Source organism: Alexandromys fortis, unplaced genomic scaffold (assembly GCF_014885135.2).
Source record: "Alexandromys fortis isolate MF-2015 unplaced genomic scaffold, M_Fortis_MF-2015_v1.1 scaffold_99, whole genome shotgun sequence".
In the NCBI taxonomy this organism is placed as follows: domain Eukaryota; kingdom Metazoa; phylum Chordata; class Mammalia; order Rodentia; family Cricetidae; genus Alexandromys; species Alexandromys fortis.
This window is the reverse complement of record NW_026067982.1, coordinates 5831129-5858621: the sequence shown is the minus strand read 5'-3', so window position 1 is coordinate 5858621 and position 27493 is coordinate 5831129. Positions and strand designations below refer to the sequence as shown.

Below are 27493 nucleotides of genomic sequence, written 5' to 3'. Positions count from 1 at the left end.
TGATCTGCTCCCAAGGGTGATTTTTCAGAAACAAATCCCTAAAGTCATGTGTGGATGTTATTTGAGAATTGGGGCCTTTGAGAGGTCATTAGGGTTATATGAGATGATGAAGGTGGCCCCATGGTGGTAGTAGCGTCTGTAAGGGGAGAGGAGGAGGGACCCAAGTTGGCACAGTTGCTCTGCCTCCCGTGAGAAACCCTCACAATTCTGGAGAGAAGACCCTCACACGACACCAGCTGGTGCCAACCCCATGCTTTGGGTTTCCCAGCCTCCAGAGCCATGAGCCAAATAAACTTTTAGTCATTATGTGCTATACTATCTGATTTTAGGTGTTGGGTTACAGAAATACAATATGATTAAATTATTCCCAATATTAATAAATTATTACCACTTTCAAGAAATACATCAAGAGTACTAAGGTTATGAAAATACAGTTGCTGTATACCCAAAGATACATATTAGAGGCTGAAGAGGACTTGATATGGGGCCTAAGATTTGCTTTAAGGAGCTAAGTGGAGGCCAGGCGGTGGTGGTGCACAGCTTTAATCCCAGCACTAGGGAGGCAAAGGCAGGCGGATCTCTGTGAGTTCGAGGCCAGCCCGATCTACTAACTAGAAGAACAACTCAGGGAAGGTAAGTGGAGGACCTAGAGGGATGGCCCAGTCAGTAAAGTGCTCATCACAAAACCTGACTTTAGATGCCCAGCATCCACATAAGACCCCACCAGAAGGGATGATGTGTGCCTGTGACCCCAGAACTGGGGAAGCAGAGCCAGGAAGATGGCTGGGATTCGATGGCTGGTCAGTACAGCTGAGCTGTGAGCCCCAGGTTCAGTGCAAGACACTGTCTCACGAAATTGGTGGAGAGTGATAGAGATACCCACCTCAAACCCTGGCCTCTTCATGCACACATATGCACAAGCATCCACGAGCACACATCACACACACACACACTGGAAGGCAAGCTGGGAGCTGGTGCCTGTGGGAGCTGGGGGGATGGGAACAGTGTGACTTCTATTCAACCTATTCTCTCCATTTTTTTGAAATTCTCTGTAGGAAAAGACTGGGGGAAAGCGAGGAGGGTCTATGACTTTCTTCCTGGAAGTCTTGGCCGTCCTTGATGCGGTGTGACCTTGGGCTTTGACAGGCAGCCCTGCTGGGTCCTGGCCCCTGTCTGAGCTGGGGAAAAGGCGGTGGTGTGCGGGGGCTCCCCGTTGCTCTCTTCTCATTAAGGTGAGTGGCAGACCTGCTGATCACGTTCATTATGTGAAATGCGCCTCTGTCAACGACTCCGCACATGAAATTGGTTACGGCACAATAACCTAATTTGTTCCTCCTTCTTAGACTTGCTGTTTGCAAAACAGAAGTACATTTTCCCCGTGAACGTTTCAGAGCAGCAACCCGAGGCATTTGGCGCCCCGTCCATCACCTGGAGTGCTGTACAATTTGGCTGTGTTCATGCCCAAACATCTGTTTGCAAACCACAGGCCACTGGGGACCTGCAATTCCTGTCCCCCGAGCAGCTGTCGCACACTCTGTCATCGCAGCCTCTTTAAGCCTTTCCCGCAATCTGCCTTGCACAAGCTCACAAGACCTCCGTGTGTGCCATTTTTTATCCTTAAAGGGCTTGTCAGAAGAGACCCGCTGCCAGAAGCACTAAGTTGGGGAAAGCCCTGGTGTGGTCCAGATATGGCCAATTCCCAAATGGCTGGTGGGTGCTGCTGCCAGGCACCGAGGTGCTGGGAAGTTAAATTATTTGATGGGAGTCTCTCACCAGTTAGAGAGCAAATCCCTTGAACTGACCTCTGAGGACTCAGGGCCTGTCCAACTATCTCCAACCTGTAAACAGAGTGGTCAGCTTCTGGGAACTGAGTGAAACCTGTTTTTCCAGGCATGTCCCCAGTCTGTTGTGGCTCAGAGCCTCAGGCCCTACCTCTGGTTTCTCTATCAGCCCCTCTTGTGCGTGGAGTTTGCTGGTCTTTGGCAAAGTGGGGTGTCTGGTTAACGAGCACCAAAACATGGTGGGGGTGGTGGGAAAAGACGGCCAGTGTTCTATAGCACAGCGGGGTCGCTCAGTCCACAACAATTAGTTTAGCAAGCCTCAGTGGCCAGAGAGGGGGGGTTTGAAGGATTCCAGGATGAAGAAATGATCACACCGAAGAGAGAAAGGAGAAGCCCAAGTCTAATCACTGCATACTGTCTGTGCGCACGGCAGTTTAGTGTTGCAGTCCATAAATAATTACCAATGAACCCATCTAAAAATAAATACTTTAAAGTCAGAAAAGAAAGAAGGCCCAGAACACCCTGCACATTTGATACACCACCTCACCCCAGGCTTTCAGCTTGGTGATAGAGCGGTCCAGGGCTCGATGCGGAGTGGGTACCAAGACAGGGTCTTCCACGCTGGGATCTAACCATGACTCCTTCCGTCCCCAGATGCACATGTTTGCTTTGACTTCTGTTTGACTTTTAAGGATGGCTTGAAGCATCATTTTCCCACATCAGCTCCCATTATGTTGATCTCCATTTCAGCACACACACACATGCGCTCACACACACACAGGAACACCCTGGGTCCACACCCAAAGCCTACATGCAGTGACCATGTGGCTTCATTAGTCAATGGTGTCCGAAGTGAGAACAGCCCATGGAAAGCATGGAAAGCCAGTGTAGGGACTCATCTCAATATTTTGTTATATACTGATAGTCCAAAGTGTAGACTGCTCCAAAATCCAAAGCTTTTTGAGCAAGTGGAAAATTCCACACCTGATGTCACGTGACAGGTGCAGACAAAATGATGGTACACTAAAAATACTGCGTAAAATGGCTTTCAGGTTGTGCGTGTGAGCTGTATGAGAATTTCCTGTTTAAATTTGGATCCTGTTCTCAATATGCCTCATTATGTATACATAAATCCCCCCCCCAAAGAAAAGCCCTTAAACATATAGACTTTGGCTTTTTCAGGCATCTCGGATAAGGGACAGTCCACCCATGCTTGTTTAAAAAAATCACGTTAATATTCTTCATGCATGCGTAGCAAATTAGAAACCTGGAGGACTCTGGCCATCCAGACAGCCATCGCCATTAGTCACTGTCCTAGTTAGGGTTTCTACTGCGGCGATGAAACACCATGACCAAAGAGGAAGTTAGGGAGGAAAGGGTTTGTCCAGCTTACACCGCCACACTGCTGTCCATCACCAAAGGAAGTCAGGACGGGAACCCAAACGGGTCAGGAACCTGGAGGCAGAAGCTAATGCAGAGGCCATGGAGGGTGCTGCTTCCTGGCTCGCTCCGCCTGCTTTCTTATAGAATCCAGGACTACCAGCCCAGGGATGGCACCACCCACCAAGGGCTGGGCCCTCGCCCACCATTCACTAAGAAAATGCCTCAAAGCTGGATCTTAGGGAGGCTTTTTCTCAGTTAAGGTTCCCCTTCTCAGATAACTCTAGTGGGTGTTTCAAGCTGACATAAGACTAACCAATACAGTTATCTATGTGATTACCCCAGATCTAAAACATATGATATTAAAAATTTACATTATTAGATGAAAATTAATTAATTTATTATTATGGTGTGTATCCATGTGTATGCATGTGTGTGCATGTGTAGAGGTCAGAAGCAGATACTGACCGTCTTCCTCTATTGTTCTTTGCCCTATTCCCTTGGGAAAGGGCTTTTCAGTGAACTTGAAACTGTCTGGCTAATGAGCTCCCTGAGATACACCTGTCTGCACCCTGAAATACTGTGGTTCCGGGTGTGCCAGCCACACCTGGCTATGTTGGGGACTCAGTGCTAGGGACTTCATCCTCACACAGCAAGTACCCTCACCCACTGAGCCATCTGCCCAGCCCCTCTTAAAGCACATTTTATGAATAAAAATTACAAATATTTACAGCAAATGGCATGCTGTTTGATAGAGGTATGGCAGGATCAAGTGAACAGTGGATTTTGGTGTATGGAGCCTTGAAGATGTAGGTATCAAACATTTTCCCTCAGCACTACATTGCATAGCTGACTTTTGCATCTTACAAAAACGGTGTCATCCTGCATGCTATATTCTTTAACACAATGCAATTACATTGCCTCCAGTTGTTGCTATGGAGAGCGGGGTCCTGCGATTCACATGCACAGTTCTCCCATGGACGGACACAGTGGGGGCAGGACCCCTGCTCTGCCAGTATGCACAGCAAGGACCGATCGCACTAAGGGATTCCACAAACTGGTTACAGAAATCCACACCCCTGCCTCAAGACGCTACAGGTCTCTCACCCACATCCTTGCTGGTATTTGAGTGGCTAGATGTTTTGATTTTTATTGACAGAATGAAGGTGTTGTGGAATTTCTTTCTTAAATACTCGGTAGAATTCACTGTAGAACTGTAGGCTCGTGGGCCTGACATTTTCCGTATAGCAAGAATTTTAATGATTCATTCAATTTCTTTAATAATAAAAATAGCGTTGGGCAGGTTTTCTTTCTTCTGTTATTTTTTGATAAGCTGCAACTTCAAAATATTTGCCTCTTCTACCTAAAGTATCAAAGTCACAATATATGTCTAAACAGTCCTTTATTATTCATGTGTGTGTATGTGTGTGTAATTTGCAATGATGTCTCCATTTTCATTCTTGATATCGGTGACCTGCTTTCTCTCTCTCTCTCTCTCCCTTTCTCTGTCTCTCTCTCCCTTTCTCTGTCTCTCTCTCCCTTTCTCTGTCTCTCTCTCTCTCAGTGGGTGTATGTTTCCTTGGTCAGTCTGGCTAGAAATTGAATAACTTTAGTAACCTTTCCCAGAGAGACTTTCCCTACCCTTTGTTTTCCCCTTCATACATGTCCATTCTCATAAAGATACTGCTCGCAAGGACCTGGCACCCTACATAGTGCACAGTAGGGAGCGGGTACCCAATAAGTGCTCTACTGCAAAGTAACACTTAACTATAAACACTCCCAAGTATCACTTTGGTTTCCTAAGACCCAGCATCCAAACCAATCATACAGCAAGATGCTGTTTGCTGGAGCCTGGCACTGATGGGGCTCTCTTCAAATCCATAATGTAAGGACAAAGTCACTCTCTCTGTGGCCAGCTGTCCGTCAACAATATCCTGCCAACTCTCCTTAATCTCCCCAGGACCATGGTGCGTCTCCTAGAGTCTCAACCTGACCGCGACATGAGGAGTTTTCTTAAACACTCAGGAGTACCCATGCTTGCAAATGCACACCCTTGGGCATGACTCAACAGCTGCTGGGTGCAGGGGAGCACTGCCCCTGAGACAGCAGGAGAGACTGTGATAGAGTCTAGGGTGCTCGTCAGAGCAGTGGCAGCTTCAGGTGGTGGACACAGAGAGGACAGGAAAGTGTCTGAGAAGCCTCAGCATAGCTACTTCCTCTTACACCCCTCCCTAGTCCTTCTGGGGAGTTTACATTCCCTCACGGCTGCTTGGCATTTGAAATCCTAAAGAGAAGCCCCGTTTATCCGGTTATGATGCTCACTGCTGACGGTCTTTTGTCAGATTTGCAGACCCTCCAACACCTGATGCCTTGTGCAATCGCCCTCAGATGCATCAACAAACACACAGTACAGCTGGAGCTACCGCTCCCACGAAGGTGAAGGATAAAAAGGATGGCAGAGCCTCCTGCCCTCATTCTCTTTTTCTTCCCTAGGAAGGCTCCTCGGGACTAGGAGGGTCTGGATGGAGCTTTGAGGAGGCTGCTTTCCGTAATCTTTAGGAATTGCTTTGAATAAGCCTGATTCCTTGGTGCTAAATGCATGCCTCTTGGATGTTGGCTTTCAAGCGGCGGACCTATTCCAGTAACAGTCTCAACTCGTTCAGTAAAAATCCTGAGCCTTGAGACACGACAAATATTACAACTGTTTCATAAACTGGCACATTTTGACAGTACACCACTCATTTTGATGTTTCCCCAAGTACCAAGGCTGGTGACATCTCCGAGTCCCCATAACAACATCTTATCGGGTTTAAGAAAGAAATTCAAGCACTTTACAACCGGTTGATCAGTCCTTTAATCATCAGGAGCAGAGAAAGAACAAAACCAAGAAGCACCAGCCACACATTCTTCTTAAAGAACCTGCCAGAAGCTAAGCTTGGTCCAAGAAAAGACACCTTCTAGCAAAATAGACACAAGCAAGCTGAAATCCAGCACCACAGCGGCCCGTCTCTGTAGCATCGTCCAGCATCCCTCTCTTGTGAGTCACGCCCTGGAAAGAAGATGGGAGCCTTCCCTGTGCTCGAACTGGTGAACTACATCAAACGTGAGAGAAAATTGCATCCCTGATCATGAGACGTCAGCTTTTTGCCAAGCTATGTTACAATGTTGCCCTGCAGTCCTTTTTCACCAGCTGAGTGGAGTAAGCAGTCATGGTGGAGACTCCCACATGACAAGGAATTGGAGGGGCCCCTGGGAACTGGAGGTGACCACTGAGGGTTGAAGGTGTCCTCCCAAGTCTGTTGACTTCATCCCTCAATGCAGCAGTGTTGGGGGGGGGGCTAAGGAGAGGTGATGAGGTCACAGGGGTGACATTCTGGCCAGCACCCACCCGCACTGAGGCAGCCATGAGTGATAATTAGCACATGCACTAGTCCACTCGCTGCTGACTTGCCGTCACACAGCCACCGCTAAGCAGTATAACCAGAGTAAAGTGGAAGGCATTCTGCCCAATGTGGGACTGGTCTCAGGAATGCAGGGACGGCTGAGGACTAAGATTCAGATGTATTTAGCTCACCTTTGTCCCAGATCAGACATTGGGGAATCTGATAACACGGCCACTGTCCTGATAGTGCCAAGGAGCAACAACATATTGCTAGGCGGATACATATGCTTTAGTAAAAACATGTTTCCAATAGTACTGGGATGAATGAATGATACTCCATGACACAGTGTCAGTGTGCCCCTCCAAGGGCCTTGTGTCAGAAAATTTACCCTCAATGCTACAGTGTATAGAAATAGGAACCAGAGGTTGGGTGGGCATGGTGGCGCATATCTTTAATCCCAGCATGTGGGAGGCAGAGGCAGGTGAATCTCGTTGAGTTTGAGGCCAGCCTGGTCTGCATATTGAGTTCCAGGTCAGCCAGGGGTACTTAGTGAGACCCCATCTTTAAACAAAAATGTGGTAGGAGACCTAAATAAAAAGCCATGGGTGTTCAGCTCTTTCAAATGAACTGTCGTTTTTGTAGGATGGGTTAGTGGGTCATTAGAGAAGTCAGCTTGGCTGCCCCCACCACCACCCCCAGCCTCTCCTTGCCTTCTGCCATGGGATGACCTCACAGATGTCGTCCCTTAATTGAGGGCTTCTCAGCCTTCAGACCATGAACCAAAGAACAGCCACTGATTACAGTTCACTCGGTGTTTGGTAACTCCGTTACAGGAGCATCAAACGGACTAAGACATTCTCTTCATATCTCCGTCCCCGCCTCCCCTGAAGTCTGCATCTCTGCCAGCCTTAGAGCAAGGTAAAGATGCCCATGGCATCCAATATGTAATACTGAATCAGAGGGACTTATGTTGTTCATGCGTTTGTATTTGTATACGCCATCTGAGTGCAGGTTCTTGCAGAGGTCAGTGAGGACATTGGATCCCCTGGAGCTAGAATTACAGCTGGTTGTGAGCCACCTGCTGTGGATGTTGGGAACAGAGCTTGGGTCCTCTGGAAGAAAGGAGGAACTCTTAACCACTGCGCCATCTCTCCAGCTCCAACTGAAAGTAGTTAGCTAATCTAATTAGGTCAAAGTAACAAATTCCCAAAGATTAGTAAAGAAAAGAGACACCGTTGAGTTTGTAGTCAACAGAACACCCAAGCTATCTTCAAACAATTACAAAACGAACAAATCCGATGCAGCCGAAGAACACATCATGTGCAGAGATAAAAAACATTTAGGAGATACAACGGGAGGAAGAAACTTACAACAACAGGCCGGGTGAAATGCAAACACGGACGGCTTCACCTGCGGACGTGATCTTGCGACAGAAAAACACCTGATTCCTATGACTGCCTGGAGCGTTCAGCACCAGAAGCTGAGAAGAAAATGAAGTCAGTGACGCGTTTACCTCCCCAGCACAGGGAACCAAGTTTGATCCTTGGAACTCACGTTTTTTTTTTTTTTTTTTTTTTTTTTTTTTTTTTTTTTTAACAAAGCATGATGACTTGTGCCTTTAATCCCAATACTAGGGAGGCAGGGATGGGGCAGACGGATCCTTGGGGATCGATGACCAGACAACTCAGCTTAGCTGACAAGCTCCAGGCCTGTCTCAAGAACAGTCAGATGGAGGATTCCTGAGGAATAGCACCCAAGGTTATTCTCTGGCTCACACAGGCGCGCACACAAGCACCTGCACACAAGGACAGGTGCACATGTGTGAACACACCAATATGATCCAATTCCAAATATCACCAACACCATGGAATAGCTAGAAATCCTTTGAAAAGAAGTGACAGTATTGGGTGGTGGTGGCTCATGCCTTTAATTCCAGCAATCAGGAGGCAGAAGCGGGAGGATCTCTGTGAGTTTGAGGCCAGCCTGGTCTACAGAGTCAGTTCCAGGACAACCAGGATTCTTTCACAGAGAAACCCTGTCTCAAAAACAACAACAACAACAACAAAAACGTGACAGCAATTAACCCTATCAGACACAGAAACACGGAGGGGAGACTTTTGTTCAACTGCTCTCCGTATACTATGCTCTGAGTATATTTTTTCTTCCCTTTAAATAAAGATAAATCAAATAAACAAATACCTTAATTGATTACCTAAAGATAAATACAGGCTCACAAATGCCTATAACTCTAGCTTCAAGGGATTCAGCACCCTCTTTTGATCTCCACATCTGCACATCCACAAACAGACACATGCACACAACACATACACACACAAACACACACATAAAAATAAATCTTTAAAAAAGACTGAGGGCGGGGGAAGGAAATCAAAAGCCTGGAATAAAATTCAAAGGTCCACCCACTGAACACAAATCGAAGAAACTAGGGTAGAGCCACACGGTGGAGTAGTGTTTAGTCATGAAGAGCCACCAGAACGGTCTCTACAGACTGTGCAGAGCTGATTTTTAGGAGGAATTTTTATCACAATACAAAGGGGATGTAACATACCCTAATATAATGTATAAATGGCTTGTTCGATAAAAAGAAACATGGGCAGGTAATCTAGGAGCTGTTTAAAATGGTTACCTCTGATGAGGAACAGGGACAAAGACACAGGGGCAGAACTGTGTCTCTAAATAACTTATAAATATAGCTTTTTTATAGTTGTGACCTTTGAGCCATAAAAATATTTTACGGTTTCAAAAATAAAATTGTATCACGAAGACCAAGGATGTGTAAAAACGGGCCGAATGCAACGAGAAACTCGCAAAACCAACGCTGGATCAGACTGAAACAATGCTCAGCGCTCTGGGTGCACACCCAAAGACATCGGACACTTAATATAGTGGTTTGGGGTTAGTACTGGTTTACACATTTAATTCTGGAACGATCTCTGTGTGTTCCAGGATGTACCAAATGATCAATGTAGTGATGATTTGAGAATCAGGTTCTCACTGTGAGAAAAGAGACGGAAATATTCATTTCTAGTTTGTAAGATGCTTTGGTTGGGGCCACCTGACAACGTCTAGACTCAATAACACCAGGGTGGCCATGGGCACACCTAACCTAGATGGTGGTTTCTAGGCCCCTCAATTCTCACTTAAAAGAGCAAAGGGAGCCGGCCGACTCTAGTTTTAGTCCAAGTACAAATGTGAGTGCTGGACCAGCACTCCAAGACACCTAAAGACAAGTGAGATGGTCCCGGAGGCTGGGTCTAGTCCGAACACCCAGCATCTCATTGGACCTCTGCAACCCCGCCCACAGTCAGGCGCCACCTGCTGGACCGGAGTGGGACAGCACTTGAAAGAAAGCCAGGCTCCTTCTCCACCTGAGTTCCTCAACTCACCGTCCTACCCTCTTCATGGCTCTGGTTTTCCCAGGACAAAGGCCTTGGAGCGGCTATACCACCAGGGGTGGATTGCACAGCCCGAAGCCTCTCATATATCTCCACAGCTCTGGTCCAGTCTGCGTTCTCTCTGTCTGGCTACTCCTGCAAACCTCTTCAACCTTTCTGTCTACGATTCAAACTCCAGCTGTTTGCAGGCTTCCCACGGCGCCCAGAACATCCAAGCCCTAGTTCGTCTCTCCGAGGTATCTGGTTCCAAGTCCTTCCCATCCCTCACCTGTACTCGCCCCAGGGATGCTTCCCCTGTTCAGCCCCTGTGCTGACTTTTCCATGCGTTCCACTCTTTGTTTACAGCACAAGGGTCTCTAGCCAGGGACAGACACCTCTGGCCAGGCCCAGGCTCTGCCCCGCTACCTGTCCCTCTCCAGCCCATGACCCCATTTAACTGTCTTCCTAGATATGATCTTCTGAAACGGCCCTCGGGTTTTCCCTTGGTAGCTAACTCGTGCCGTGCTATGCCCTCTCACACCAGCATGGGCTCAGGGTTCAGGGCAAGGGAGCCGGCAGCACACAGTAAGTGTCGGCGAACACAGCATCCTCAGGGCACCTGGCGAGGTGGCTGAAGTACTTGGGTAGGAGCCTGGAACCTCACCTCTGTCACTTCATGGCCCTGAGACAAGACCAGTGAGTCTGTTTACTTGACTGTGAAGTGGAAACACAGCTCTGGCCATCAGGTGAGACTCTCCAGGACCCTTCTCGGACTCTTGTACCTGTCCTACAGCCACGGGAGGCAGTTGGGGCGCAGGGGACCTCACCACCTAAGCTGCTGGGTAGACAGCAGGGTTGAGAGCACCCACCTCTCTCCAGGGCTTCTCTGTCTGCATCCTTAAGCCTGCCCCCTGCCATTGCCTGAGGGACACACCCGGAGCCCCAGCAGATGCCACCACCCTACAGCCTCTATGACTGGCACGCTGGTCTTCTGATTCCCAGAAGGCCAAGGACCTTCTCACCCTTCACATGCACATCGCGGGTCAACCTTGCTGTGCCCGTTTCATAGTTAGGGAAACTGAGGCCCATGTGGGTGGAGATTCTGGGCCCAGACTGGTATTTTCTGCCACTAGCGGGTGCAAGGAGATGGTCTTCCAGCAGCGGCTGGGGGGCGTGCCCTTCGCTGGGCCCCGGCATCCAGCAGCTGCTGGGCATCTCCATCCCGGGACCTCACGGCCGTCCCGCGCCCTCGGGAGGTTAAAGGGGGGGGGGGCTCCGTGCCGCTCGGCCCCGCGCCGTCCACCTCCACGCCACGCGCGCCATGGCTCCGGACACGCGCGCTGTCACCCGCGCGCACCTTGCCCCGGGTCAGCCCTGCGCGTGCCCGCCCTCGGCCCGATCCGCCGTCCCCGCCTACACCGCTGCCTTGCTCCACGCGCGGACCTCGCCGCGCCCCGCACGCCCTTGTCCGTAGCACAGGTGTCCCGCGCGACCGCGCATCACTCACCGGCTCCCGGCGCTCCGGCAGCCCGGGCCCGGCCCATCGGCAGCGCCCGCCGCGCCCGCCGCAGCCGCTGCACCGTGAACCGGGCGCTGCCCGCCCGCTCGCCCGCAGCCCGCCGCGATCCCGCGCGCAGTCCGCCCGTGCGCCTGGCCGGAGCCGTGCGGAGCCCCCTCGCGGCCGCACGGAGAAGCGCGGGTGGAGCCGCCCGAGTCCGCGCTAAGCAGCACTCCCCGCTGTCCTCCCAGTCGGCTCCGCAGGCTGCCTTGCCTATCAAGCCTGTTTTCTGCTCCCAGCCCTCGAGGTCGGGGGTCAAATGTCCAGGCCTGCACTTGGGAAACCCCAATGGGGTTCGCCTCCCATGGGCTAAACCTGCTGCTGTGGTACCCTCCCGAGCCTGCTCCCCGACTCTGCACTCAGACTGCCCCCTGGACAGAGCTCTTCACTTCACCAGCTTCTGGCATCCTGAAATCCAGGTCACACTTGCCTCAAAACTGAGTCCTGGCCTCTCCTCTGGCCTCTCCTACAATGGCCACTGAACTTTGTAGTAAGGGACATTGCAGAGAATCTGTCGTGTTTCATGGCTCTAGGGGCAGTGAGGTGCTAGAAAGATAAAGTGGGGGGTTGCGACAATTTTAAATGAAAAGAAGGAGCGTCCACAGGACTTTGTGACCTTCTGCTCTGACTCCATTCAGGTGTGTCTCACTGTGGAGGTCAGGGCGTCTGTCTTTTGCTTCAGTAGGACCTGCCTGATGAACTGTGGCAGAAACCAACCCAATCCACTTAAGCAGGTTTTATTGGCTAGTAAAACATAAAAAAATCAAACTATGTTCATTTCTAGAGTAGTTAAATCATGGACTTTGAATCTTTTGTGGGGAGTGATGGAAGCCAAGGTGGAAGGGAGCAGGGCTGAAGTAGCCGCTTGACTAGGGTGCGGAACTGGACCTTGTCCTTGGGTGTGACCCTAGGGACAAAATTAGGCCCAGCTCTGCCTGAAGCACTCCAGCAGGAGGTGACGGTGCATCCCCAGCTGTACTGGCCTTGGCTCCTAAGAAGCCCCCTGCCTTGGTTGTCCAGGTGGCATCTCCCATTTACAGGATCTGGACCACAAGGTTCTCCCACAGGGTTGTCACTGAGAGGGGATGGGAGGGAGAGGCAGGCTTCAGGAGCCAGTGGAGCGGGGAATGCAGAGGACAGCTAAGACTTTCAAACCCTAATCAGGTCCCAGGAATGGGAAGATCCAAGGAAGGGCTGTTTCCAAGAGAAAACCCCCAGGGCTTGGTGGTCCAGGGCAAAACATGAGAGGAGTGGGGGCTTTCAGGTTGGTGGGGGAGTGTGAGGCAAGTTTCCCAGGGTGGGTGTTGGGTAGGTGGTGGTTGTGGGGTTTGCTGAGGAGCCCTTTCCCAGCAGGTGGTAAGATTGTGTGGTCAAGGGAGATCTTGGGGGATTCCTGGAGGTGGCTGGTCTAGTGGGTGCAGTCTGGGTTTGGGTCCTTGGGGGTAAAAGGAAACCCCTGGGTTTCAGTGTCTGTGGAACCCAGACACGTCTGTCTGAGACTTAGCATAGATGCGTCAGGTGACTCAGAAGAGAGGTTGACAACCTGCAAGGTGGCCAAGCAGGATCACCTAGAGAATGCAAGAACAGAGAGGACGGAACTTTGGGTTCCAGCGAAGGCATTTTATCAGCAGAGCCCATAAACTGTCCATTCTTGGGTCTCATGAAAGTCCCCCAAAGTTACTACAAGGGGAGAGCACTAGGAGAAAGTCACCCTACAGTCAGCCAGAAGGAGGTGTGTGTGTGTGTGTGTGTGTGTGTGTGTGAGAGAGAGAGAGAGAGAGACAGAGAGAGACAGAGAGAGAGAGACAGAGAGAGTCTCATTGTTTATAAACCAGGATCCTGCCTTTCCACAAAGTCTGAGTGAAGACTGGGGATGTGGAGGAAGAGAGAATGCCAGTATGTGTATATATGTACAGTATGGGCACGCACATGGTAAGTATATGCCCTGTGTGATTCCTAGTGGTGTTCTATACATGCATGCAGAATATATGTATGTAATATGTATTCAGTATGTGGTGCATTTGCATGTATGTGGTAGCATGTGTAGCATTGGACGTGTGTGTGTGTGAGAGAGAGACAGAGAGAGAGAGACAGAGAGAGAGACAGAGAGAGAGAGAGACAGAGAGAGAGACAGAGAGAGAGAGAGAGAGATGCATGCGGAGTTAGTGTGGGTCTGGGTGTAGGCGTGGTGGGTTCCCAGTACTATCATGAGGTTGGTCCTCAAATAAAGGATGGTATCACAGATGGGACTCCTGGCAATAGAACCTGAGATAGACTGAATAAGATGAAGGTTGCCTAGGTAAAAGGAGATCTCAGGAAGCCAGGGCTGGAGCAGGGAAGGGGGACAGCTCATAAAGGATGCATTGTTAGGATGGTGCCCATTGCAGCCAGCTAAAGCCTGTCTTCCTGGAGACTGCTGGAACTCTGCTGAATGCAGGCGGTGGAGATTACAGAGGGCACAAAACCTGCCTGCTCCAAAATACTTATTGGAACGCTCAGATTTTTGTGGGTCCTGCCTTAAGCCTGGAGGTCACCTTCCTCCTCTACCACACAAAGCCACAGGCAGCATCGTTTCCAGTTTGTGCATGTCTGAAGTTGACTTGCAGAGCCAGGGTCAGAGCAGTCCCCCTTGGGCCATGGCTATCTGCACATTTATGGTTATAAGTAGACACAGAAGCACAGAGTCCTAACGCCTCTGAGTCCTTTCATACTGCAGAAGCCCTGTCTCTTTAAAGTGAGCAAGGCTGACCACCTCTTACTATGGTTTGACCAGGAAGTGTTCCCCACTAGGTCGGACTCTGCTGCTGGTGCTAGTTTGGAGGCTGTGGCATCTGAGGAGGTTGGACCCGGCAGGAGGAAGTAGGGCCTGGGGCATTCCTTTGCAGGTTATTGTAGGACCTAAGTCTGGTCATTGCCCTCTGTCTGCTGTGAGGTGAAGTTCCTCATCACACACTCCTGCCATGATGACACTCTGTCCAAGGACATGGGACAAAGTGACTGTGGTCTAAACCTTCAGAAACCACGGACTGAAAATAAGCGATCCCTTCCCTTATGGTTGTCGGGTACTTATTCACGATAACCAGAACACTGACCACAAGAAGTGTTTGCTGTTGCTGGACCTGATGATGTGGTCTTTAGACCTTTGGAAGCAGCTGTGGGAGACATTTGAAGACTTTGGGAAACGCAGGCTAGAGAAGTCCTGAAGTGTTGTAAAGAGAAGTCCTTTAGCGTTGTATGCTCATCTTAATGGGCAGTTCTGGTGGGAGGTCAGAACGCCAGTGAGAATGCAGACGATGAAGACCGGGGCTTCAGCACAAGCACAGTGCTGGTAACTGGACCACGGCTCATGTCAGTCTGCCAAAGAACTTCTCTACGCATCTCTACATCCAGAGACTTTGTGGGATTTATGAGAGACGGAGTTTAAAGGCAACAAAACTGACCTCTCTCTCCCTCCCTTTCTCTCTTCCTCCCTTCCTCCCTCCTTTTTTCTTTTCCCTTTTTCTTTTGGAGATGCTGAGGACTGAACCCAAGGCTTTATACATGCTAAGTAAGTACCCTGACACTGAAATGTATCCATAATCCTTTTTTCTCCCATTAAAAAAATTTTTTTGAGATAGTTGCCCAGGCTGGCCTTGAACTTGCTTGGTAGCCCAGGAGGATCTTGAAGTCACAATCCTCCTGCCTCAGCTCCCTGAGTAGCTGTGGAACTAGGTCTGGCTTTCCAGAGGAAATGTGAAGGAAACACGCGTGCAAATTGTGGCATGGTTACTATAGCTGCTTTTAGCCAGACTTACACGGAGAATCAGGAGTAAAACACGATCTGAAACTATGCAGCCTAGCCGGGCGTGGTGGGGCACACTTTTAATGCCAGCACTCAAGAGGTAGAGGCAGACGGATCACTGTGAGCTCTAGGCCAGCCTGGTCTACAAAGTGAGTTCCAGGACAGCCAAAGATACATGGTGAGATCCTATCTCAAAAAGGAAGGAAGGAAGGAAGGAAGGAAGGAAGGAAGGAAGGAAGGAAGGAAGGAAGGAAGGAAGGAAGGAAGGAAAATGTGAAGTCTGGCCACAGAAAGAAACGTGTTTAAACTTGACGACAAGGAGGGTGTGGTCATTAAAGAGACTGGAGCCATTAAAAATAATCCAAGCACTTGCACCTTGAAGGTTATGGCAGAGGCACATTCTGCTCCCCTAAACTCCCCCGTCTGTCTATCTATTCACCTTTCTGTCTGTCTCTCTGTCTGTCTGTCTGTCTGTCATGAGGTGAACATACTCCTGCCACTATAATGTTCTTCAAGGAACACAGTACCATGGAACCATGAACGGAATTCTCAAAACCTTGATCCCAAATAAACAACTATTCCCTAGAAGTTGTTTGGGCTTTTATTTATTTTGGCAATTCTGTCACATTGCGGAGAGTGACTAGTCCAGTAGTTCTGAACAAGGTCAAATGTTCTTCTGTTGTGTTCAAAACTAGCCCAGAGCCACACCACTGTCACAGCAAGACTTGTGCCAATAATCTCAAACTGTAGATACCCTTTGCTCATAATGGCATTAAGAGGCACAGAAAAATATCAGGAAAGGAAGGGAGAGGATTGGAGAGAGAGGAGGAGGAAGAGAAGGGGAAGATTTCATGTTTGGGTACTTTTGTGTGTGTTATGTGAGCTTGGAGCACTGGGGCTTAAATTCTCCCTAATGAATTCTGAATTCTGAAGCTGTGGGGTGGCCTCTCCTCTCAGGTATTAAATCCTCTCATTTCCCAGGGCTTAGCAGCCCAGAACCCTGAAGAAGGGACATGAAAATGCAACAGGCCACCCAGTCAAACCATAGAAGGCAGTGTGACCTAGCCCTGAAAAGCCGCTATCACTTCACCGGTGGGGATCCTTCCTACTTTCAAGTCTGGCAGAGCCTGAGAATTCATCTTAGGTCCTGACTGGAAGCCATTGCCCACCACACAGAGAAACCCCCAGAGACTCTGGACCTTTTGCAGAGGTGAAGCAGCCAAGTTGGAGCCTATGGACACAGGGTTGCCCAAAGAAGACTTGTAAAGACCAGAGTGAGAAGACTAAAGTAGCTTCTCTTAACTAATGTCAGGAGCTGGAGACTTCCATCACACAAATCCACAGACCTGAACTTGGTCAATGCTTCTGAAGGAAGCAGGCACTTTCCAGAAGCCCTCCCCACTGGCACCTTTGTCTTAGCCTCACGTGTCTCATAGCAAACACGTTACCTAAGCCATCTTGCAGGTTTTGGACCCAGTACCGTGAGCTGATAAATGGTTACTCTGAACACGGTATCACGTTTGTGGCCATTTGTTATGGCAGCAACAGAAAACTGATACAGCAGGGAAGCTGAACCCCCTCCCCCCCACTCTGCGGTCCTGCTCCCATTGGAGAAGCGTGCCCCGAGACACACGCAGAAATGCTTAGCACAGCACCATTTGCCACAGCCTTAATCTGGAAACGATCCAAATGCCTATCAGCAAAAAGGATAAGTCAATTATGCTGTCGGATGTGGCAGCCATGGAGAAGGACTTATAACCGGTCCATGACGTGAAGAGAATCAGAAACAGCACCTACCGTACCGCGCAAGTAACTCAGCACAGGGGACTGTGTGGTTAGGGATGGGAGAACGGTGACCTTGAGGGCCTATGACTGCAAAGGGGAAAAGAGGGAGACTGGGGGGAGGAGTGTGAAGTTTCATGTGAAGATCCGGAAGGGGGGGGGGTCCTGTCTGTACAGGTGGGCTCAGCTTGGAAGACTTTACTAAACCATCCACTTGAAGCCTGTCCTATTTCTTGTATATATGTTACGTTTCAGAGAGAAGGCTGTTTTTAAAATAGCAAACATACCTCTGTTCACAGCAGGCATTTGACATCGTGGAGTTTGTAGTCTGTTAACACCAGGCATACTGCTGTCGTGTGTAGATCGAAATACAATACGGGATTTGAACCAATATGTTTACGTATGCTGGTTCAAATGCTCTGCCTATTGAGCTCCACCTCCTCCACCCAAGTCTTTCTTTGACTTAGATAGGGATCTTTTTTAAAAAAATATTTATTTATTATTTATTATGTATACAATAGTCAATCTGTGTGTATGCTGAAGACCAGAAGAGGGCACCAGACCTTATTACAGATGGTTGTGAGCCACCATGTGGTTGCTGGGAATTGAACTCAGTACTTTTGGAAGAGCAGGCAATGCTCTTAACCACTCAGCCATCTCTCCAGCCCCCAGATAGGGATCTTTGTAGTGAGCATGGTGGTGCACACTGTAATCCTAGCACTTGAGGGCTGAAGCAGGAGGCTCATGAGTTCCAGGCCAGCCTGGACTACATAATGCTGTCTCAAAAAAAAAAAAAAAAAAAAGCAGTCTTCAAGGTCAGGTGTGGTCCTCTTGTCATAGTTTCCCCACCCTAGCCCACTGGGCATTCATCTCCAGCTGGGGCCAAGGACTGACACAGCGGTCCATATCCACTTGATTAGTGGACCATATCCACTAATGCAAGATTATCTGGTGGTCAGAGCAGCAGTGGTGGGTCTTGTGTGTGCTCTGCCTCTAGCCAAAGATCCCGAATAGAGCACATGCTCGGAGGACAAGTGATGGGGATGAATGCGTGTGTGCACAGTGGGTGGATATGAAGAGGCTATAACGGCAGCCTCATCTCTTCACCAAGTTTTGCCCTCCTCCGGGAAGGCTTTTGAGACTTCAGCGTCATGTTAAAGAGGAGGTGAAGAGAGCCCCTCCCTTCCCCTGGCCCCACATGTGTGAAGTGACAGTTGCTACCCCTTCTGCTCATCCCCAACAAGCTCTGTCCTCCCCAAGAGGGAGCTCTTTTCTGTGCATTTTTTCTGACACTTAAGAAAAAAAAAAAGTTCATGTATCCGGACAGCTAAGTCATCCTTATTCATTCTCTCTCTCTCTCTCTCTCTCTCTCTCTGAGACAGGGTTTCTCTGTGTAGCTTTGGTTGACCTGGAACTCACTCTGTAGACCAGGCTGACCTCGAACCCACAGAGATCCACCTGCCTCTGCCTCCTGAGTGCTGGGATTAAAGGCGTGCACCACCACTGCCCAGCTTATGTTTCTTAATGTTAGTATATATATTAAAAAAAAACCAACAACAACAAACTCACTGCCAGATTAGTTTAACCTGGAGAATACTGGGGTTTGGGAGCAGGTGACCCTTGGCTATATTTCATTTTCTCTGATGTTCACTGGTCCATTTGAGTTTCCTGAAAACCATCTAGACACACAGTCTAAGAGCAGGAGGCAGGTGTCTGCCATCAAGTTCTGCATGTCCTTGCTTTTGAATGCTTGCTCTCCTTGTCTGAATCTGCAGATGAAGATAACACTATCATTCTCATGGAAGTACTGAGATAGTTCAAACACCTGGTATATCTGCCCTGCTGTTGTTTCTTGGGCCAATTTCATAACTTTGCATTTGTAAGAAAATGTCTTTGTACAGATGATCACAACTGCCGGAAGATTCTAAACATTCTTTCTCCCAGCTGCTTCCAGATGCCACTTCACATGCTTGCACTCTAGATTTCTCTATCTTATTCTTGTGGCTTTGATATTTTTTGTTTACTTTCTAATGTTTGTGTGTGTGCGTGTTTATATGTGGATGGGTGCACATGAATACAAGTATGTGTTCATGTATGTGGAGGCCAGAGATCAACCTCAAATGTCATTCCACCTTTTTATTTTCGGAGACAGGAACTCACTGTCAGGCCAGGCTGACTGGAAACGAGGCTCAGGGAACTATGTGCCCCCACCTCTCCAGCACCAGGGTAACAAGTGGCTGGAACCACACCAGGCCTTTTGTAGTGGGTTCGGAGGACTGAACTTGGGTCTTCGTGGTGTACAAGGCAAGCACTTTCCTGACTGAGCCATTTTCCACACAGCCCACCTTGCCCTCTCTTCTAGTTTCTTGATCCTAGCGCCTATCTTTATTATTCCTTTCTGCTTGAGTTTGCTCTGTTCATCAGAGCCAGTTTCTTGAGCGCTGAACATATTCACTGAGATCTGTGGCAAATGCTTGCCAGCTCATGCTGTTTCTATGAAATTTGACATTCATATATTTTTCAGGAATTTTGTATTTTTCTTATCTCCTCTTTTATCTAAAGTGTGAAACTTTAAAGAATTATTTTTCAATTCTGTTAACATTGTTATGCCAAAAAATCTTACGATGCCAACTTTGGAATTTCCTGACGGTCCTTTGTGGACTGAAAGTTGATTTCCCTTTAATTTCCATTGCAAAATCAGAAAGCATTTGCCTGGGGGTATAAATATGCCCTATGAGCCCAGTTAAATACTGACACTCCAAACTTCAAGATCTGTATTCAGCTTTGACCTGTCTGACCTTTCTATTGTAAGAGCAATGTATTCAGATTTTAAACAGAACTTGATGTTCCTCCTATGATAATGTCAATCATTATATACCCAGTTGCCATTGCATGGAATATGGAAGAATGGATGCTTTTGTATCTCATATTTTGCTACATTTGTATTTCCTCAGGATCCTTACACATGCTGATCAATTTGCCTGAGCCATTTGTAATTCCTGGTGATAGTAGCATTTAGTTATAGTCACAATCCTTTTTTTTTATTTACTTTTAATTTTTCTTTTCCTGACTGAATTTCCTTCTGGCTCATGTAACAAATTTTAATTTTCCATTAACTTTTTCAGTTTCTTTTATTTTTTATGTGTATGAATATTTACCTGCATGTATGTCTGTGCATCAGGTGTATGCCTGGTGCCTGCAGGGATCAGAAGAGGTTGTCCATCCCCTGGGACTGGAGTTACAGACAGCTGTGAGCTGCCACATGGGTGCTGGGAACCAAACTCAGGCCCTCTAGAAGAGCAAGTGTTCTTAACTGTTGCGCCATCTCTCTAGCCCTTTAAAATATCAGGTCTCCAGTTCTGTGACCCTCAATGCTAAGCAGGTCTTTAGCAGGCTCTCACACCCCTCTGGGCTCTCTGCTTCATCTCCACTGCTATCATTGAAGCATGTATCCTTCTGTAACTTTACCCTGAAGTCCTGTGGTCAAAACATGTATTCAAAGTTTCCCGAATGATCCCTTAGATTCCTCATAAAGTATCTGTTTCTTCAGAGATGTCTCTACTATTAATGTGGACATGTTCAGCTACATGAATACTGTAGGCATATCAGCAGATACAAACATGTCTCTGCTTGTAGCTCTGCCTACAAAAATCCTTTGTATACATTATACATAAAATTATATCTTTTGTATACATTAGTTAACAGATATTAAAACTCTGGTTGCTAGCCAACCAGTGGTGGCACACACCTTTAATCCCAGCACTCAGTAGGCAGAGGCAGGTGGATTTCTGTGAGTTCAGACCAGCCTGGCCTACAGAGTGAGTTCTGGAATAGCCAGAAATATAACACAGAGAAATCCTCTCTTAAAAAACAAAATCAAACAAAAAAATCTGGTTGCTTACCCCCCCAAATCAATGGGACATCAGTGACTCTATGTTAGTATAAATGCATGTGCATTTATATGTGCGTATGTGTGTAATTGTGCGTATGTGTAATATATGTGTGTATGTGTGTAATTGTGCAGACAGGATAACACACATGTGGAAAAATGTTAACATCTGGGGGTCTGAAAAGGATATATAGGAATTCTTTGTTCTATTCTTTCTGTTTTTCTGTCAGTCTGAAGTTACTTCAAAATTAATATTTGGGGGGCTGGAGAAGTAGCTCAGAGGTTAAGAGCATTGCCTGCTCTTCCAAAGGTCCTGAGTTCAATTCCCAGCAACGACATGGTGGCTCACAACCATCTGTAATGAGATCTGGTGCCCTCTTCTGGCCTGCAGGCATATAGACAATATATTGTATACATAATAAATAAATATTTAAAAAATTAATATTTGAAGACACTGGGATCAATCAACATGGCATAGGAATCAGCTTTGAGGGTGGGGGGCAGAGCTGTGGCAGTTTAAGTCTCAGAAGGAATAATGAGATGTTCAGAGAGAAAAGCCAGAAAAGCAGTCTCTGGTGAGACCATGTAAGTGGCCTTCATGCTGTGCCCACTTGAGCACCAAGGACTACACAGAAAGAGCAAAGCGCAAAGGCCATCTTCAGGACGCAGCCCTCGCTGATGCAAAGCCATGCTTCCTGACAGCATGTGTGAGCAAATGACATCACCTGGATAGACGAGCTGAGGAAGTTGCTCTTCCTTAAGGGCCCATAAGATTCCCGCTCACATGCGATCATCAGCTAAGGCTGACAGTATGAAAAGGTGGCAGATGGGGCGTCCCCAAGGTACGTCCTTGCAGACAGGATCCTCATCACAGGAGGAAACGTAACTGAGATTAGACGGTCATCCCTCTAGTCAAGTGGTCAGCTTTAGTGTCTATGACAGTGGGCCACGGAGATGTGCAACGTCTTTGCGTGTGATTTAACACATCACCTAAATGTACGATTATGAAAGATCATGTGAACCTGTCTGAGCTTGAGGTCTGCTACACGTGACTAGAGGGTGAACATCTTACTGAACAACCTGTTTTAACCTGTTTTCTGTTGCTATAACAGAATACCCAAGGTCAGGCAGTTTATAGAGAAATGCATTCGTTCCCAGTTCTGGAAGTGAAGGAGCACTGCTTAGCCTCAGGTGGGGGCCTCTTGCTGGAAGAGAGTACAGCAGAAGTGCAGAAAGGGATGCAGGCGCATGCTTACCAGAAGCACAAAGCAGACCGTGGCCTGCTTGGTAGCAACCCACCCTTGGGGCAACTCACCCAGTCCAATACTTAACTCACTCTCATGAGACCCAACCCAGACGTAAGAGAACACACCCCATTTCTAAAGAAAGACATCAGTCCCATCGTGAAAGCCTCTCGAGATCCAATCACCTCCCACTAGGCTCCACCTGTTGAAGGCACCACCACCTCTCAATTCTGGTTATTCTGGGGACCAACTTGTCATCACGTGAACCTCTGGGACAAACAGTATCCATAATGGTCAGGTTTGGGAGTCAACTTGATGGAATTTGAACCTATCTAGGAGACACATCTCTGGGCTTGTCACTGAAGGCATTTCCAGAGACTTGTGACCGAAGAAATAACCATTCTGAAATTGGACGGCGCCGTTCCATTGGCTGTGTGTGTATGTGTTCCCCAGACTAAGTAGAAAGAAGAAAAAGAGAAATTGAGTCAAGCCACCAAGCCTTCCCCATGACAGACCATACCTTCAAACTCTGAGCCAAAGTAAGTCCCCCAATGTCCATAAGGTATTTTGTCACAGCAGTGAGGAAAGGGACTAATGTCCAGGCCACATCAAACTGGCACCAAACATTACCTTCACTGGGGATGAGAAAATAAACTTAACACAACAGCTAGAAGCCCAGCATCATCACAAATGCTAATTGGGCTCTGGCTAAAAGGACAAATTACTCACAGTGACAAACTTTTGCAGACATGCTCAGTTGGTGCTGACTCACAGCCGTCCTGCAGGCTCCTGTGATGCTTCAGTTGGCAGAGGTTCTCCCTGGGTTCTCAGGGGTCTTTATAAACAAAAGAGAGTAGGCCTTGGAAGGGAGCAAGCCTGTTGCTCACTTCTCTATCCCTGGGAAGGTGTACTAGTTCTCCCCACTTCTTTTTTCACTGCTCTATGGTGGGGATACAGGTGAAATGATCTTGAATTTCCCTTCCAACTCCAAGACACCAAGACAGAGAACCGAAGCAGGAAATGCTGTCACAACGATCCCTAGGCTTTTAAACCACAGAAGAGTATGCTGTTCCTGGATTTGAGGCACAGCATGGGACCAGTACCCAATGGTTCTAAGAGTATCCCTTTTACATCATGGTGACATTTAGCTGCAAGGGATGTAATTCTCCACCCTGCCATCCCATTACTGATGTTGCTTCCGACTGCTGATTCAAAATAACAATAAAAAATATGTATCTAACCTCTACCTTATTGTCAAAGGTAACCTTACGCTTAAATTCACAGGAGCAGACACAGTCTTCAGAATAGTGTTGAGTAGCTGATCACTCACTACTTTTAAATACAAGTACACCTACTACAAAAAAGCAAAACCCCACCAACACAGACCATCTATCTCAGTTAATAAAAACAGTTCTGGAGCTATCTCCATTGAGAGATGGTAGGTCAAGAGAAGAGTTTCCCAACCTAGACCTTAACACCAAAACCGGTGCCAACTATCTGGACAGGTTCTAGTTCTGACAGAGAAAGAAAGCGAGCCTCAGGAGGGAGGCCTGCTACTCCTGTGGTTTGACGTTTCAAGCGTCTTCGGTGTTTGGAAACAGAGGTGAGATGAGAACGGCTCATCCCGTGAACAAAATTACAAGCACGCAGGCACCATTAAGGCTTTAAGACACATGAACAGAGACAGCTTGGCACGCTCTCCTGGTTACAGCTTGTGAGAATACAACTTCGCCAATATTCTGAGCATATTATACATTTTTTTAAAGTCAAAACTTACTGCCATTGTTTTGGAAATAGATGCAGGGACTGGCAGAAGATTTTCAGTAACAGACCTAACAGAGCAGTATTCTTACTTGAGATTTAAAACCATTTGTGGATGTCTGAAATCACGACACTTCAACATCTATTTGTGTTAAGTTTGTAATCAAAATGGTGATGTGGAAAGATACAGTCAGTCAATTGTCACTTTAAAACACACAGGAATTGGACATGCTGTACATTTCTTTTAAAATGTAGTTTGTATTATTTTCCACCAATCAAAACACACGTAATATATTTTATTATAAAACATTAGGCAATGTTACTTTTGAGATATGCAATTTGAAAGGTCACACCTGTATTTACTACCAGCATGAGACACCGGAGGAGTCACGGCAGAAACTAACCAGACGAACTCATACACCATAGTATGACTCACACATCACGCAGCCCAGGCTGCTTCTGTTTTGGATGCAGGCCCTGACTGTCAACAAGGGCCTATGGAGGGCTTTCTCCTTCTAACACCAGGGCTCTGGGCTTTGTGTTCTCAAGATGAGAGCACAGCCTGGTTCTGACTGCAGGCCTAAAGCTTTGAGGCACTATGCAGCCTGTGTTCCGAGGCCACTTTCCTACCCTGGCTGGACATGCCTGTCCTCCAGACCTGGGCTTCACATGGAAACCAGATCTGGAAAGGGCAGTCCTTCTACTTTTGGCTGAAAACTAAGCCAACAACAACAACAAAAACTAACCTAGTGCAAATTCCAGATAATCATCAATTACCTGGCTTATAAAAATACATGTCCAAAATAGTGACTTCCAGGGTGTGTACAATATAAATTACAAAAATAAAATAGAAAAGATGAAAAAGTCGAGCACATTTTTCAGTTCTTCATCCAACTTCGGCATTTGCCTACAGAGGTCAGTTCGAAACCTTTCGCATTGTCCCAGGACCCTGGCTCAGGAGGGAGGACCCTGAAACTGGGGTGAGGTATTTCTTTGGAGCTCTGTGGCCAGTCATAGGTGCACTTGCCTGATGGAAGAGGGTCTTTGCAGGAGACCCTGTCCACACCAGCCCAGGCTCCATCCACAACAGGCTCATTGGATATGCAGAGTAAGGGGGGAGCAGAAAGCCACTCTTTGGGGGCACCATGCTCCAATTACAGGTGTCTCCTGTCAGTGGGACTTTGGATGAGCCTCTACCACAGCATGCTCCCTTTACAGCGTAGGGCAGATAATGCAGCTTAAAAGCTCGCTTTCTGTATTTCCCCTCTTAAAGACAGTTTTAATGAAGTCTTTTAACAGAATGTGCATCAGAGAGAAGACCACTGTAACATGTTTGCATATGTATAGTGGTAACATTCATACCTGTGACTTCAGGCTTCCAGGGTCTCTGCCTCCACCCACCCTAGCACTTCCACTTTGTACCTAAAAATGTCCATACATGACAGAAAGCTAGTCCTTATTTCAAGATGAATTTTGTTCATTAAAAGGTTCCAGTGATCAGACCAACCATTAGGATATAACTGGTGCAGACAGAATCATGTATCAGATGGCACTTTTCATAACAGTCCTCATCAAATTTCCTACTAGAACACACTCCAAAGCTCCCAAAGTAACTGAACACAAGATATGAATTGTTAACAAAATAAGCTCAAGGGAGAAAACACTCTGAGCACAGGCAGCCAAGGCATAACCATCCCAACTCCATTTCTGCAGCACAGAACACTCAGCATCTTACTAAATCCCGAGTAATTACAGACCAGGATCTGAAAGTATCGATTTCAGGTGAGCAGTTTTAAATCAGAAAATATTCAAGAGTGAATCACTACTCTCTAGGGTATTTTTTCTTACTCTTCTGAAGAATGTTTCCAGAACATTCATGGATTCCCCTTAAGAAAAGGAAATGCCTCCACAAAATGGAAAATGGAGCAGCAAACAGGCATAGTGAGTGAGCCTGGCCTCCCAAGAGACCACAACTCTTGTTGGGTGCGGCTTCTGTCACTGAGATAGGCCAGAAGGAAAGGCTGTGAGACCCAATCACCTTACATCCTTGAAGAAAAGAAGGGAGCTGAGAACGGTGGGCTCTGGGGAGGGAAGCACTGTCCAGTGGCTGTTCTGGAGAGGCCACTGTTCATTCTAGGCCAACAGTAGGCCATGGGTTCAGGAACCTCTGCCACCAGCATCTATTAAGATGGGTGCTTTGTGATCTAAATCCATGACCAGAGGACAAAGAAAAAGGAGATGCGTGGGCGGGATTCAAGGTGATGTATGTCTTAAGCAGCACGGAATACAACTGGAAATTTTGTCATGCAGAAAACTGTATGTAAAGTTATCCCACACTGGGCAGTTTAAAGGACACTGAGTGTCTATATAAGGAACTTGGTTTCAGCAGCGGTAATTCTCAGCCCAAAACATCACAAATTTAAGAAAAGCTGTATTTTTATTTATTAAATAAATTTAATTATATTTCTTCTGAAATACAAAATATAGAATAAATCATACCATAAAATTGGGTAAAATATGATAATATGATGGTGGCCAATTAATATACATAAATCTATCTTTTGTGGACAGACACCAAATTACTAAAGAGGATTAAGAGATTATTCTAGAAGCAGAACTACCTGGAAGATTATTTGGCATTTAAATACTGATTCCCAAAGTGCTACATGGGTAAGTTCAAGCAAGCATTTGTGGTCACATGCATACGAGTCCCCACGGTTACACATGAGCTGTCACCACGGACACCACACAACTTGGAAAAGAAACTCATCTATTCTAATTGCTCACCTGAAATGATCTTGAACAAAATTTCTAACAGTGTGGTTTGTACTTTTTCTTCAGACATAGTCTGCCTCATTTTATAGTCTAAGCAGGCAATCCTATTGGAACTGAGCAGGGGCAAGGCATCGTGTTTCTTACATGCAGAACATGGAGTTTTTCAATTTGGTTCCATCAACTCCCATGTGCTTCGGGGTCATGGAAGCGAGAGTTCCTTCACAGACAAGCGCACTGTCTCCAACGTATCATCGACAGCCTTCAAGGGGTCCTGTTGAGGCATCGAGACTGCTGTCCGTGTCTGAGGCCAGTGTGTGCTCAGTGGACATGGACGAGATGTCGTTGATGGATGACGACTGAGAAGGGGTGGCCTTGCTGCTTACTGCTGCATCTGTGCTAAGAGAACCAAATGGAATAAAACCTGAGGCACAGCGTCCTGCACGCCAGGTACAGGGTGCCAGGCTACTTCTTACTCTGTATTTTGCAATTTCCTGATCCTAATGACCAACAGAACCAAGAAGCCAGTCAACTATACTTTTGAGCTTCTGGGATTTCCCTTGAATCCTTCGGTTCAGTTTCCAGTCTTGACTTTTCCTACAATCCTCTCTTTCTCTTTCCTGTAGACAGTGTGTATGTGGCTATGTATGATCATGATTATTTAAGATATACCCACTGACTTCAAACAGATCTTAAAAGGAAACGGATGAATTTATCCCACAATTACCACAGGAGCCTTAGGCCTGAGTGGGAGTCAAGTGTCATGG

The 27493-nt window shown here is 47.3% G+C and overlaps 2 protein-coding genes across 12 annotated transcripts in view; both read right to left on the bottom strand.

The window, feature by feature from the left end:
* Positions 1-11575, bottom strand: part of Rasgef1c (RasGEF domain family member 1C) — a 66857-nt gene extending 55282 nt beyond the window's left edge. For 2 of the 4 annotated variants that reach the window (XM_050158536.1, XM_050158540.1), the window contains exon 1: positions 11447-11554. Coding sequence is in view for 1 of the 4 variants with exons in the window: in XM_050158537.1 (XP_050014494.1) it covers positions 11447-11483 (37 nt within the window). In the remaining 3 variants the exon portion in view is untranslated. Of the gene's footprint in view, positions 1-11446 lie in introns of all 4 variants that reach the window. The other 2 variants (XM_050158538.1, XM_050158537.1) reach the window with 2 other exon arrangements.
* A 12265-nt stretch (positions 11576-23840) lies between these two features.
* Mapk9 (mitogen-activated protein kinase 9) overlaps positions 23841-27493 on the bottom strand; it is a 41477-nt gene continuing 37824 nt past the window's right edge. For 7 of the 8 annotated variants that reach the window (XM_050158551.1, XM_050158552.1, XM_050158550.1 and 4 more), the window contains one exon: positions 23841-27120. In XM_050158551.1, the coding sequence (XP_050014508.1) occupies positions 26978-27120 (143 nt within the window). In that variant the 3' untranslated portion in view covers positions 23841-26977. Of the gene's footprint in view, positions 27126-27493 lie in introns of all 8 variants that reach the window. The other variant, XM_050158555.1, reaches the window with a different exon arrangement.